The following is a 14,564-nucleotide window of genomic DNA, read 5'->3' as shown; positions in this document are numbered from 1 at the left end:
CGGTCGTCTGCCTGGCGTGCGAGTGCGGCGGGGGAGACGGCTGTGCTACGGCCGCGGGGGGGCATGCGGCGGTAGGGGAGGGAGTCGGGACGGGGGCCGGCGGGGGTGAGCATGGGGACTGGACGGGGGCATGCAGAGAGAGGACGGAGGGGTGGCACGGGAAGCGGCGATGAGCTGGCCCGCCTCTTCTCTTACATACTGCACCCCGGCCCAGCCACACAAGGCCCGGCAACTCGGTCCCCTCCACACGCTCCCACGCTCCCTCCCACGCCCATCGGATCCCCCATCACGTCATCCCCGCTGCCTGTCCCGCCCGCGACTCTTCGTCGCCTCCGTGCCCGCCATCGGCCCCCATCTCCCCAATCCGTCCTCGCCCTCCGTCCGCCCACGCGACCCACCCGCCTCGTGCCCGCGCGTGGCCCAGATACCCATCGTCATCGCCCCATTAGTACATCCCCATCCGCGTCCCACATCTACACCTGCATCTTCCATCTCCATCTCCCCATTACATCACCCCGCTTCTGCACCTGCCCTCCCCCCTCCCCCGTCCCCCGTTCCCCTCCTGCCCCGTCCATTTCCAATCTCCGCCCCCCAGCGCCCTCCGCCCTTATCAAACCCCACCTCGTTCCCCGCCTCGTGCGCCCCCTGCTCTCCGTTACTTATCTGCCACCCCCCCGCGCGCCCCAGGTACGCAGGTGACTCATCGCCCCGCCTCGCGTCTCCTTTCTGCGTTGCTTTCTGGAATAAGGGCGGTCCATGCGCCGCGTACGAATACCCCAGCGCCTACGTGCGCCGCGCGGCATGTTCGATGCTGGCCAGACACTACACATGCACACATGCACACATGCACACCTGCATGCCTCCCACCGTGCACAGCCGCGCACGCACGCACGCATCATCATCCCACACCCGCTCGCGCGCCCTCGCCATTCCCACCATCACGCACCCACATCCCCGCCGCCCGCTCCAGTCCCGCCCCTCGCCTCTCGCCCCTCGCCAGCCGTCTCTCGACCCTCAACAACTCAAATGCAATCCATCCCCGCGCGTCCACCTCCGCGCGCAAATCGCAAATCGGCGCTGTCCCGACTCCTGACTCCTGACTCCACCTGCGCACCCGCCGGACCCCACCGGACCCCACCGGATACCGCGGCCAGCAGTCCGCCAGCCCGCGTGCAGCACGCCCGCGATCCCCGCAAGCCCGCAAGCCCGCGCAAATCTGGTGCAAATCCTCGCACAATCTCGCACAATCTCGCACAATCTCGCTGAATCCTCGTCGAATTTCTGGCGCGTCCATCCTCTGCGACGCCCCCTGCGGATCTCCTGCACCGCCCCGGTCCGCGTCTCGCTCCCGGTCCTGGTCCCCATCCCGCCTCGCCTCGTCTCCCGCCTCTCTGCGTATTTCTGCTTCCTTCGAGCTCTCTCCGCTTGCCGTCGCTCAACGCCTATACACGATCACGAGCACGCGCGACGGCCCGCGCGCACCCATCTCAGTCTCATCTCGCGCACCGTCCCTCGTGAAGCGATATACGAATTCTGGGGTGCCTCGGAGATGTTCGGTCGTGCGCGCACAAGTCCAGGTCCGAGTCCGACGAACGCCCGCCCATTTCCAAAAACATAAAACAATAATAAAATCGAAAACATGCGCCGCTGCCTCGCCGCCGAATCTTGCAGCGCGGATTTACGTTTAATTCACGAGTTATCTACATTTATCTACAGTTCTCTCCCGAGAGCTGGTCTGGAATCTGGCCAAAGACGCTCGGGTTCGGGCGCTGAAGCGCTGATGCTGCACGCAGGCGGGTAGGGGCAGCCTCGAGGCTGGTGAGGTTGCGTCCCTGGGGTTCGACGGGGACGGGCCTGCGTTCGCGCTCGTTTTTTTGCACCCGGTTGGGTCTGGTTTCCGAGCTTTCGACGACGACGCGCCGCATCCGACTCGCACAAACACACACAAAGGTACCGTGATGGATGGGGGGCCGAACAAGGAGCAGGAGCAGGAGCGGGATCAGGCTTCGGCAAGGTGGGTTGGGAGCCTCCGATCGTCTCCTGTTAGGGCCTGCGTTTCGCCGAGGGCACTGTCGTCGCGTCGCGTCGTCGCGTCGTCGCGTCATCGCATGCGCGCGTGATATATTGGCGTCTGCATCGGCGTCCTGTCTGCACGCCGCACGGCCGACGCGGCGCGTACGCGTTACGCGTCGCCACGCGCGCCGCGCGTCATCCTCGCTCACCCACACCAGGCTCGAGGGCCGGGGCGCATTGCTTGTCTCTCGGGTCCCAGGGCCGTCCTGACCATGTCACATAGGCACAGGAGAGGACGACGCGGGAGTCCAGGCTCGGCTGCTGTGGGCACTCTCTTATCGAGTCGTCATCGCGGACCTCATCGCCCGCTGGACACCCGATGAACACTCGAGCACTCGACCGTGCCCGTCCAGAAGCGAAGCCGGCAAAGGCGCCTGCGGCGCGTGGGCTCATAGGGTCCGATGGCGATTATCGATGCGATCGCGGCCGACGGCGGCGACGATTGGACACGGGGCCCCTGGCGAAGGCGCGCGCACTGCTTGTTGGCAGGTTCGCAGGTTCTCGCTTCTGTTGGTATGGGGCGGCTTCGCTCGCTCGCTAGGGCTCGGACTTGGGCTTGCTAGGGTGGCGCAGCCGCGCGCGACGGTTCTTCGCTTGCGCGGGTGCGGACTTGCATTGGGCGCGATGGCTGCGACGAAGTCGGTCTTCTAGAACCTGCGCGCCGAGCGCCCTTCTCACCCGGATCGGCCTGGTGTCGATGACCACCGTCGGCGTCAGAGGGCTCGTGGCCGCTGCTCACCCGGGTTCTCTTCTTCCCTGCTGTTTAGGGACCCGGGCTCGGGCACGCGCCTCGCTCGCTTGTCGCTTCTGTGTCTCCGGTGGAGGCTAGCGCACGCGCCGCCTGCGCAGGCTAGGGTTGAATCCTGTTCGGGCATGCCATGGCTGCGCGCGATGACTGCGACGCCGCCGGTCTACCTGTGCGCAGAGCGCCCCTAGGGATGCGCGCTCGTGCCCGAATCGGTCTGGTCTCTAGTGTCGATGGCCACTGTCGACGTCAGAGGGGCTCGTGGCCGGCGGGCGCCCTTTGGGACCCCCGATCGCGGATTCTCCTTCCTCTCCTGCTGGCATCGCAGGATCGGGCAGTCCTGTACTGTCTCTCGGCACCCTTGATCTCCGTCTGGGGTTGAGCGCATCCACTTGCTCTGCTCTGCTTGCGCGCGCGCCGCGAGCGGGGACTTCCCATTCCCAAAGCCAGCCGGGCCGCGTCGTCCTCGCCCGACGGACACGTACGCCTCCGCGCGCGATAACGGTGTCTGCCGATCGGGCACCCGCGTCTCATACCTGACACTCGGTGACAGATCCACGCGCCCGCGCGTCGCCCTTCCCGAGTATAGTCGCGCTGTCCCCCGCCCTCCCGCGGCTATCCCGTCGCGTGGATGCGAGATGCATCTTTTGCCTCTTCGGGCCTCTCAGGGTCTCGCAGGGCGTCGCACCGCTGTGCATCATCAAGTATTACTTCACGGCGCCCCCGGCTGGCCCTTGACGCTCGACTCTCCGTGGACGTGGCCAGCCAGCAAAGATTGAATACCGCATCCACGTCCGGCGCCGCCGCATCATCGTGCCCCGTGCCCCTCGCGACCGGGCGCAGATGGAGCCCAGTGCCCTCGAAAGGGCCTTGTTGTTCTCTATTCGTAGACGGGGCGAGTCTTTTTTTAGTCGTACTTGCAAAGAGGTGGCGTCGCTGTCGTTTGGCGCCCTCCTGCGAGATGAGATGCCGCAGATCTGCACTCGAGCACGTTGAAGCGTCCGGTGGGATCTGTCGCGCCACGGTGTACTCTACGTACGTACGTGCCCGCGGATAGCCGCGCAGGGCGAACTTGTTGAACTAAACGAGTACGAGAGATGGGGCGCGAGCGCCGCTTGCGAGTCCTGAGACGCGCGCGACAGTCAATCCGCGTGAGAGATGCGAGGACGACAGTCCCGCGGTGGACGCTATATCTCGGGCGAGCGTCGAACGTTGAGCGCCGGCGTGCCCTTGCACGTCGCGGGCGCGCGCGCACGTTCCGCGCTCTACAAGCAGCTCAGAGAACGACGATCTCGCTATGGCCCTCCGTGCATGCGTGCGTGCGTGCGAGCGAGCGAGCGAGCTGCAAATCGCAGATATCCCCAGCCCTGCACCGCGGCCCCGAAGCCGTCCGATTCCGAGCGTTGGAATCCCACTCCCAGTAAGTTAGCAGCAGCGTACTTCCTCGATCGTCGGACACGAGCCTGCACGAGCATGTACTCGGTGCTTACCGACCGCCCCTCGCCCGGCCCCGCCCGCGGCGCGCGTGCTTCGCAGCAGATTGCGCAGAGCGCGCAGGACGCGCAGACGGTCCGCGCGCGAGCTCGTGGAGCGTGCCCAAACCGCGTCTAGAACTCGTGCCTGGCATCGCGCGCGCGCGCGCGAGCCCGCTCAAAAAGACATCTGAGGGCCGCACGAAGGAGTCGACGCCCATGGTCTGCGCTTCCCCTCGCTGGCATGGCACGGGGCGCAGCACAAGGGCTGTTACAAGTAAGTAAGGGTCTCACAGCGGCATCCGGACGTCGTCCAAACCCGTCCGCAGAACTTCGAGAAAGCCACGTCCGAGATAGCTGCCCCACACATCAGCGTTTCCGCGTCGAGATAGCACTGTAAACTCTAATCCGCACCTTCCCTGTTTTGCTTGCCTGTTGCGGTGCTTCCATTTATCCCCGAGTCCAATGCCATTCAAGCGAAGATGAACGCTACCGAGAACCCCGCGGCCGGAGACGGAAATGATACATTTGACAGCACGTCGTCGCACAATGTGCACAGGCCCTTACACGACGACAGATGGACGTTGCGAGACGAGCCAAATTGATTCCAACAGGTCAAAATCCATGTGTGGTGTACAACAACGACAACGACAACAAGAGTGTACAGGTCTCAGGGCTTAGGAACACGGACTGATAAAAATGAAACATACACATGGGGCTCAGCCATACCAATGTATCCAGTAATGGATAACAGCGCCCCAGAAATAGCGTGTCGACGGGCGCAGTCGTTATCAAGGTTCGTGGAGGCTGGGGCCTTGAGTTCGCGAATTTGGAAGCAAGCCAGAGATACGGGAGAAGACGGGGCGCGGGCGCGATGGGAATGCAAGACAGGGCGACGGGCTGAGTGAGACATATAAGAGCGAAAGGGTGTCCGCGGTGGGAGTTCCGATTGTTGGATGTCGGGTGTTGATAATGCTGAGGTTCGCTCCTGGGCGATCGGCTTCCATATACGGAATAGGCACATACAGTTGACAAGAGAGAGGAGAGAGAGAGCGTGCTAGATACAAGGTGAATTATTGAGGATCGCGTGGGGTGAGGACGAAGGCCGGGGTATCGCGGGTAGCATTGCGCCAGAGAGATCGACGAAGTCCAGGTATTGAAAGTCCGAGAAAGTCCGCGTGATAATGCTTGAGACGTCCGTTCGATACAGAGAAAGAACCAAACCGTGGAAAGCTAAGCCACGAAAATGCACAGATTGAACACGTTGAACCAATAGAAGTCGGGATTGATTGGCCCGTGAGAAGTGAGCCGTAGAAGATGTTGCTGGGTGTCGCCAAAGCGGAGAACAGAAACGAAGAAGAACACAGAGTGCAATCAAGGTCTAGAACTGAGGGCCAAATAATGAAAGTTCCTAAGATAGTTTGGTGGCGACGGAGAAACGAGAGATAGGGCCACCTTGAAGCACGTATGAACACGATTCAGCTATCGTTCCCAAATGAGGAGAGGGAGCCTACTGGGGTTACGCGGATCATAATTCCCCTCCACTCGAAAACGTCCGCCTGCGTACTATCCTGATGACTTCTGTCTGAAATTTGCGGATGCATGATGCATCTGAATTTGTATCAAACCGAATGTGCCTTCCTGCACTGATATGGCTCTCCCGCCGGCAATGAGCCTGAGCCGTCTGCTTGGGGCCTCGGATAGCGTCTTCAATCTGAACGCCAACTTCCCTAACAGCCAAGGAAGTCGAGGGCCCAAAGCAGTCGGAAAGATAGTCAGGATTGTTAGGAGACAAGGGTGTACGCTGTTCCATATCCAATCGAGGAAAAAGTGAATCTAGCGAATCGGAAGAGACAGGAACTTCATCGGCGTCAACCTGAGGTTGTCCAACTGACCGGAAGGGGAGGTTCTGCAGTGGGGATTGGTTCGGAACGGGGCGGGAGACCCAACCTTTGAATTCGTTCGTCACAGGCGAGCATGGAGCACATTTCCAACCGTCCACATCCAGAAGTCGTTCGAGATAAACCCGGCGCTGACATTCCATATACGACCTGTAAGTTCCAACATTTTCTTGGATGCCCATGGCTGGACCGAGAAGACCAGAAAGCCAGTCGTAATGTTCCTCCCGTTCAACTTCTTTGAGGGAGGTAGCTGCTAGCTTCGGCTGTGTTTCAGGTGTCGCAGATAGTGCAAGGGACGAAGGAAAATCGGATTGCGATGAAAGGGCGGTGGAAATGGAGGAATTAGAAGAGGCCGAAGAGATTGACGAAATCGAAGAGCTTGAGGATGACGGAGTGACATAGGTACGAAACCCTTGCAATTCTGCCAGACGTTCTAGAAGAGGCTGGGTTCGCGAGGCGTAGTCCTCGTCACTGACGGCGCGTTGAAGGAAACTGTCCTCGAGCGGATGTATGCGAGGGATAAAGTCCGCATGTTGACCGTCCCAAGTAAGTTCGCAGATCTCGGGCATAGCTATAATGCACCCAGAATCAGAAGGGTCATCAATGAACTCCGAGAGTACGCTTTCCGCGAAGTTGTCAGAGGGAGTATGCTTTCTTCGCATGGTCCTACTTTTACGCGGCACTCGATGGGGCTTGGTCAGAACGGCGGCAGCAGATGCAGCAGCAGCCCTTCGCTTTTTAGGCTCTAGCAAATTGGGGCTAGGCGGCGGTATGGGCTGTCTGGCAGGTCGTGTCCGACCCTATATCATGATTAATTTAAGGCTGACGCATACATTAGGTCCTTACCTCTGGAAAGAACCCTCCGGGTCGCACTCCCTTCTCCTCTTTGATACAGCGCAACCCTCTGCTGTGATAAAAGTCGTAGATCTGTCGCCTATCGATACCAAACTTGACCTGGACATCTCTACGCACACTGAATGATGGCATTTCAATATTTCCAGGTATTATATGCCTTTCAAGCTCGGTAACAAGATCTGGGCCGAGGCGGGCTGCAAGACTCTCGGGGTTGACTCTACGTCGCTGCGGAGGCAGTATCGAGGAGTTGTCATTGTCTTGGAAAGATGAAGTGGGCCCATTCGGCGAGGGGTAATAGATGTGCTTATTGGTGGAAGCGTGTGCCAAGTAGTCAACTGCCATTTGTGAGACCTGTGGTGTTTCGCATAAAATAGGATGAGAGATAGTATACTTTTGAGAGTCAGAGAGAAGCTCATGGCAATCCTGAGAGTCTGACATCGCACGCAGAGGGTCGAAGGAGATGTAGTGGTCGAAACCAAAGCCAACAAAGGTTGAAATTCGTTGAAATGGTTGACCAGGTTGATCTACCAATGACGTTTACTGGTGCAAGACCCCGATCACTCTGTGCTAAATACAGCAATCTTCTGCTTATAAAAGTTCTAGAATTACACATTCATGTAGTGAACGTTAACAAAACAAAACTGCTAGCGATATATTGCTCGGACTACCTGAATCTGCTAGAAATACAGACTTGCTGCAAACACGACTGAAAAGGGATTAGTTGGGCGCCCGACTCTTTCGATTCAAGATAGCACTTACTATCTCTCTTGATCTTGTTCTGCGCCTCCTCCATCTTTTTCATGAGTTCTGTGTCTCCGATGACTCGCGCCGCATCCCTAACCTCCCTGCAAGTTTCGTCTAACCTGTTGATTACTCGTACAATGGTCCCCTCGGGCACGTCCGTCAGATCAGTCAATTTCTCGAATGGCTACAAAACTGTAAGAAAACCATGCATAGAATTGTTGAGGAAGCCTCACCATGCCCTGGGCCCATTCATAAACAACCTCCATGAGGCCAAACTTCAAGCTGGACCTGAAGTCATCTGCTGCGACCTTATGTCGGTCTTGGACCCTGCCGATCCGATCTGCGATAGTCAGAATGGCAGCTCGACCCTCCTCCAACCTCGGTGATATCAACGGCTCTGAATCAGTCTTCTCCTGGAATACAAATGACGACAGAAGGGCGACGACTTCTTCCGGCTCATATGTAGCGAGAGTATTGTCAAGAATCAGTTCCGTAAGAATCAGCTCGTTTACCGAGTTGATCTAAGATGTTGTAAGACGAGAGACAACGAGAAAGGAAATAGAGAACAACATACCTCACAAGCTACACGTCCTTTCAGATGAACTGTTGAATTATTATCAATGAATTTCAGCTCTTTGAGCACTTCGATACGCTGCTCATAGTCTGGGATGAGCTCCAAATTTTGATCCGAGATGGCCAGTTTGAGGTTCGCGATATTGGCTCGTAATGTCTTCTCGGCATGGAGTAGCGTGTACTGGTAGTCATGTCAATATGTAGAATGAGAGATGACAGAGTGCATATATGCGCACATGATGATCGAAATCGCTGCAAAGCGTGCAAGACGAGCTTTGTATTCGCTGCAGGGCTTGACTTCTCGATTGCAGCACTTCTTGAAACTCGAGAGCTCGCATACGAGGCCAGGGTGCCTCGGGCACCGTACCCATTGATATCCATTTGTCGATCAAGTCTTTGAGAGAAGCAATAACCTCATTCATTGGCGAGGTCTTATGTCGTTCGACAATAGCATCTACATCAACCTACCATAGAATGATTGTCAATTGTCAACAACGTCAATGCACGACGTAGCCCAAATAATAGTACCTTCACTATACGATCTGTCACCATAGATATACTGGTAATCGGGGCTGCCACCAACTCGTAAACGGCATCATCGATCTGTAGAATTTGAGGGTCGGCCTGCCATCGTGGTGGGACAAGCTGCGTGTCGACATCTGTGGTTGATGAACACACAATGTCGGGATCGTGCGAAGAAACACACACCATTCTTCCCGCTCTTCGTCTCTTGATCTACCCGAGCTAGCACCCAGAAGGTTTTCACCTTTTCTTTGGAGGCAGTGGGCTTGAGCAATACGGCTGCACTCCATCTGAAATGCTGGGAAAGAGTTTAAAGTGTGTTATTTTTTTCTACCAATGATCAAAAAAGCTTACCCCATCTCTCAGGATGACAGCTCGTCCTGGTGTGAAGTATTTTGAACCTTGTGGTGTATTGGCGACAATAGTCAAAAGGGTTTGCGTGAAGTCAACTAAATCCGTTGAAGCATCATAGTAAGCGTTGATGTCATCTGAGCAGACGTCACATTGCAACTTTTGGAGTGTCGAAAGTTTCTGTTCACTCTGTAGACCAATGATAAAGTCAGCGTTCATCTCTGAGCTGCCAAAAAATGTAGAAGGGTGCTTGACGCACTTCGGCGACCTTCAGTTGCTGGTCAGGTAGCAGTTTCTGGGAAGCGTTTTCTGAAAAACTACGTTTGATCATTTCTTCGACCTTTAGCGCTTCGACGCGCAAAAGATTGAGAATCATGTTGTAGGTGAGGCGAAATTGAGAGTTCAGCTTTCCAGGTTTTCCCAGTATCATGAGCTGTAGTGCGGTTTGCTAGAACTACGTTAGGTTTTCATCCCTGATAGAAATTTACTAAAAATACCTCGGGTAGTTGATCGCCAGAGATAATTATGACGGTTCCTGTGGTATCAAGACCTCGTCGACCCGCTCGACCAGCCATCTGAGTGTATTCGCCAGGTAGAATATCTCGGAAACTGCGCCCATCGTGCTTGCGAATGCTTGAAAACACAACACATTTTGCAGGCATGTTCACGCCCTAAAAAATGATCGATTTCCAATGGTAATTTTAGTGCATGAAATAGTATGAATACCATCGCAAAGGTCTCGGTCGCAAATAAAACCTTGACTAGACCACGAGCAAACAAGATTTCAACAACCTAAGATAGCGTTAGCGATGTTTGTCTCAATATTGAGACCCAATCAAACCTCCTTGACGATGGGCAATAGCCCTCCATGATGCACACCTATTCCTCGCGACAGCAAGTCCTTCATTCTGGAAATTTGGGGCAATCTTTTGTCGCTTCCTGCAAACTACTTCAGCACTCAGAAATTCGCATGATCGATAACACACCCTTCAATCGTGCCACAGCCTTCTCAATGGCGACATGTACCTCGCTCTTTTCGACGGCTGAGCAGAGGTCCAGATTCGATAACGAACCAGCGTTCTCTTCGCATCGTTTCTTTGAGAGTGTAAACACGACAACCGGTAGAAGTGCACTCTTCCGCAGGTGGCCTAGTAAATGAACATAAAGACTCTTGTCGACTTGATGGAATGTTCGTGATGATCCTCCTCCGCGTGCAATTGGAGCTCCTCGGGCCTGTCCCCCTCGGGCTTGTCCACCACGAGGAGAAACACCTCCGCGCCCACCTGCTGCTCCACGTTGACCTCTCTGGGGCGCTGCACCCCTGGCACCTACCCGCTGGACCGGTGGTAGTCCCGCTGCCTCACGTTCCTTGTCTTGTTTTCTTCGAAGCGCTTCGCCTGCACTTTTGTACCTATAGGGACCGTTACATATTGAGGTCCTAAAAAGAAGATTGTCTGCATACCCATCCGCTACAAAGTTTCGATTTGCATCAACAATTTTGTGCATCTCCCGCCCTGCATATAAGTAGTGTTCGAGTGGCACAGGACGCTTGGCCGTGTATATGACATATATGTCTTTTTTCTTCGTGCGGCTGGGACCAGATCAGCGTATAAGCTAACGCATGAATGTGGATTGAAGAAGGTGATACTGACCCAACCCAATCTGCGAACTCTCTCGCATTTGGTACAGTGGCGGATAGCAGAATTATATTCACATGATCCGGCAACATGATGATGACTTCCTCCCATACAACACCACGCTAAGAAGAGTTCAGCTATGAAATCAACTTAATTGCACGGTCCAGCCTACCTCAGCATCGTTCACATAATGCACCTCATCGAAGATGACGAATTCGACGTCACGTATCAGGTCGGCGCCTTTGTAGAGCATGCTACGCAGGATTTCAGTCGTCATAACAAGACAGTTAGCCTCTGGATTTATTTGGACGTCTCCCGTGAGGATTCCAACAGAGTTTGACGAGAACGTCTGCTTGAAGTCTCGGAACTTCTGATTTGAAAGCGCCTTGATTGGAGACGTATAAATGGCTCTGCACGACATGGTTGAATGTTCGAAATTTGCATCAAGACTTATACTCACCTAGTCATGTGCTTTTCTGCAAGAGCGATGGCGTACTCGGCGACCACAGTTTTTCCAGCAGAAGTATGTGCAGCGACAAATACTGAGTTTCCCATCTCGAGGTGATAGACAGCTTCCTTCTGGAAGGTGTCCAACTCGAAGGGGTACTGTCAAATATGGACGTCAGTGCGACCGAGACTAATAACCTCGACGAGAAACTAAATCTACTTTGTGTGCCATCTCGGGAACGAGTGTGTGGAAGTTTTTCATTGGTTTGTTGATATCGATGACATGCGCCCAATCTCGCTTCTGAATCTTCACCTTTCGGACAGGTTTATGTGGCGAGGAGATAGGACTGAGGTGTGATCTCTGGCAGAGACTTCAGAGATACAAATTGATTTTGCATGGTTGCTCTACTCACCGACGACGGAAGTAGGTCATCGATTGGATCTACGCGCGTTCTCGAGGGGATAGGTAGCTCATCGTTGAGGCCTGTATTTGCGTCGTAATCCTAGGGTGACCATGTAAGTATGAAGGGGACAAACATCTAAGATCGTACCTCGTAATCGTTCCGTGATGATTTTTTGGATATCGCATTTATTTCAGAAAGATATTCGTCATCTTGACCATCCCCAGGAAGACGAAGCCCCCGCGAAAGTCCTGGAGGAGTGGTCCGAAGGCCTTTCGAATCCGTATCGGACTCATCTTCCTTCAGCACTGGGACGAGACTCTCGAGACCGCCTGGCCAAAAAGGAACGTATCCAGATTTTCCCCTGACGAAATTCTTGTTCGGCCCCGGTGCCCGATCGATGGATGTAGATGTGAGACCAGTGCGGACAGGTGGGTTGGGCGTCTATGCGCATGTATAGCTTTTGGGACACAGGGTTCAATGAAGTCACAAAGCTCACCTCGGCGTACCCGGTCACTCTTCCATGAAGGCCTGCTCTTACAAACGATAGTGAGGTCGGCGGTGGAGCGGGAGATCGCGCCAGTAACGAAGGGACAGATATCGAATGTTCCCAGTGACTACGAAAGGTGCATGCCACAGTGAGCTCATAGCACGGAGCCCATTCGCACTGCATTGCTCACATCTGATAGTCCGGAAGCCAATCCTCAGGAAGCTGATCTTTTGGTAGAAGGAACTTTTCCTCGATATTACGATGAACTTGTTCACGAGATGGAAGTCTGTCAAAACCGAGGCTGACTAGAAGCTTTTGAGCATTTTCCGGTCGTGGATTCACTATGCTGTCAATGACTTCATCGCGAGCAAGGTCTGTCATACCGACGAAGCTCCACCCTTAGTGACGGAAAATGCAATTGAAGTAGACGCGGTATAAGTGATTGTCAGGGAGTGAAGGTAGTAGTGACCTTAACCTCATGCTTGGGTTTGGAACCACTTCCCGAAATTACGGATGAAATTAGGCTTAGCGGCAGAAAATACAATGCTTTTCGCGGAGACTCATTACTATGATTCATTGATTCTGCCACCACCATGCATGTCGCCATCCATTTGATAGGACGAGGGCGAGCTTTCCCATTCTCTGAACCCATAGGTCTCACGCTTGTTTGACATCGTGTTTCTCAGCAGGCGCTCGCTGATGACTATGCTAAGCACTGCTAAGCATCATCTGTCGGTCACCAGTGCTTAACCAATCGCAAAGGCGACCTCATAGGCAGTCATAGTAGCCATGGGATGAAGATAAAATCCTTCACCCATCCTACTGATCGAGACGGTATCCAATAAGTCCAGAGCAATTACGCTAGCCTTCTCTCCGATCATCGACTATATTGTGCGACTTTTCATCCGCAATCGGTCCGGGTCACTTAATCAGTTTCTTGCGAGAAACGCCGATGGAAGGGATACAAATTCTGGTTGTCTTGTCCACATTGAGGAGTGTGACTATAGTGGCTGTGAATGGATCGCTCAACTGTGGGCGTGAATTGTATCAAAGCAATGCGTTTTACTCAGTGCAGCTTTCATTGCTGTACTACGTCCAAGCCCACAGCCCAGAGTCTCCTCGGTAAATCGTCAGACAGGTCACTTTGAACTTGTTCAGTGGCAGTTTTTTATTACTCAAACGTCCCACGCATGCTGATCGTCTTCTCCCTTCTACATAGCTGGACAGGCACGCCGGGTTCAGTCACCATGTAATTCGAACTTAAAACAAAGCACTGCAGCCAGTACCGCCGGTCGTCTCAAATCACACATGTCAACGACTCAAAATAACCCACCAAGCCACATGATGCACGCCAGAAACGGTCCTTCCACTTCTATCAACATGACAATGAAGGCCGGTGGAATCGCAGGATGCACCATCGGTGGCCTCATCGTCATTACCGTCACCCTTTTCTCGCGCATCCGGGATCACAGGCGCTCACCGCGCCGAGTGCAAGAAACAAGAACCGTGTCCAGTCGGGGCTTGCTTGGGGGCGAGGGTCCTGTCGGCACTTGTAATCCAGACAGCTATAGCCGTACATCACGCCCAATACTGTATGTCCGATCTCTCGATGCCATCCAAAGATCCCGGAGGCGTGTCCAATCGCCGACGTCATGACATTCCAAGAGAGAAGCCTGCCTTTCATTAAGCACGAGCCGAGCGGCTCGCGGGGCGCGCGGCCCAGTCTGGCAGCCGAGGCAACGAGTTTGGAGCCCAGGAGCAGCATCTCGCTCGGAAACAAACGCTCCTTGCTTCTGGCATCCTCATCGCTGAGCCTCCCGCACCACGATCCCCTAGATGGAATCACCACCTCCGGCCGAATAGTAAATTTAATCGTATCTTGTCGTGCATCGACATTCCCATGTTCATCACATCGCTGCTCCAAAATGAGAGAAACCGGCGGAGATGTTCCCTATAGTCCTCCACCACGATATCGACAATGATTCTGCAGCATGTGTGAAGTGCCCTGGAATGAGTACTCTCTTAAATGTCATCCCGGGCAACCCTTCACCTTATTGAAGCTTCATGAATCGCGGTTTACCGTCCCCATATATCAAGCTTTCTGAACATATCCCCATTGCAGGTCACGGCCTCTTAGATCTGCGCAGCATTCTTTCCCATGCTCTTAGTAAGGGCAGATGTGCGGGTTTCTTGACCCCAGTTCTTCTCCGACATCCGACGATGCACGTATCCTGAAAGTGAATATCACCTCATCTCATTTGTCTGACTACGCATAGGAAAGACAAAGACGAGGGATTAATTTGACGTACACTACTTGTATTGAAAGGCCATGTCCATATGCTATCGTATTAAA

General features: G+C 54.5%; 4 protein-coding genes across 4 annotated transcripts; 1 reads left to right on the top strand and 3 right to left on the bottom strand.

Annotated features, from left to right (window-relative positions):
* Positions 1-169: 169 nt before the first annotated feature.
* Positions 170-2,927, top strand: HETIRDRAFT_447464 (uncharacterized protein; the record flags this gene model as incomplete). The annotated part of the gene is made up of 8 exons (XM_009542492.1): positions 170-636; positions 688-803; positions 877-1,079; positions 1,155-1,538; positions 1,794-1,950; positions 2,297-2,562; positions 2,615-2,785; positions 2,841-2,927. The coding sequence occupies 8 exons, from the start codon at positions 170-172 to the stop codon at positions 2,925-2,927; spliced, it is 1,851 nt and encodes a 616-aa protein (XP_009540787.1).
* Positions 2,928-3,005: 78 nt separating this feature from the next.
* On the bottom strand, positions 3,006-4,511 carry HETIRDRAFT_447463 (uncharacterized protein; the record flags this gene model as incomplete). The annotated part of the gene is made up of 4 exons (XM_009542491.1): positions 3,006-3,433; positions 3,535-3,800; positions 3,862-4,083; positions 4,309-4,511. The coding sequence occupies 4 exons, from the start codon at positions 4,509-4,511 to the stop codon at positions 3,006-3,008; spliced, it is 1,119 nt and encodes a 372-aa protein (XP_009540786.1).
* Positions 4,512-5,818: 1,307 nt separating this feature from the next.
* Positions 5,819-7,484, bottom strand: HETIRDRAFT_305861 (uncharacterized protein; the record flags this gene model as incomplete). Its single annotated transcript, XM_009542490.1, has 2 exons — positions 5,819-6,991; positions 7,038-7,484. 2 exons carry the CDS (start codon positions 7,482-7,484, stop codon positions 5,819-5,821), a joined length of 1,620 nt encoding a protein of 539 aa, XP_009540785.1.
* A 148-nt stretch (positions 7,485-7,632) lies between these two features.
* On the bottom strand, positions 7,633-12,592 carry HETIRDRAFT_153622 (uncharacterized protein; the record flags this gene model as incomplete). The annotated part of the gene is made up of 21 exons (XM_009542489.1): positions 7,633-7,752; positions 7,806-7,974; positions 8,024-8,311; positions 8,365-8,544; positions 8,600-8,827; positions 8,892-9,022; positions 9,072-9,183; positions 9,240-9,425; positions 9,496-9,684; positions 9,734-9,907; positions 9,963-10,028; positions 10,078-10,175; positions 10,223-10,647; positions 10,699-10,827; positions 10,889-10,995; positions 11,046-11,283; positions 11,334-11,479; positions 11,541-11,681; positions 11,872-12,165; positions 12,221-12,338; positions 12,402-12,592. The coding sequence occupies 21 exons, from the start codon at positions 12,590-12,592 to the stop codon at positions 7,724-7,726; spliced, it is 3,639 nt and encodes a 1,212-aa protein (XP_009540784.1). The 3' UTR covers positions 7,633-7,723.
* Between the last annotated feature and the right edge of the window lie 1,972 nt (positions 12,593-14,564).

Source organism: Heterobasidion irregulare (genome assembly GCF_000320585.1).
Source record: "Heterobasidion irregulare TC 32-1 unplaced genomic scaffold scaffold_01, whole genome shotgun sequence".
Lineage (NCBI taxonomy): Eukaryota > Fungi > Basidiomycota > Agaricomycetes > Russulales > Bondarzewiaceae > Heterobasidion > Heterobasidion irregulare.
The sequence above is the reverse complement of the archived record's forward strand: the minus strand, read 5'-3'. Positions and strand labels throughout refer to the sequence as shown.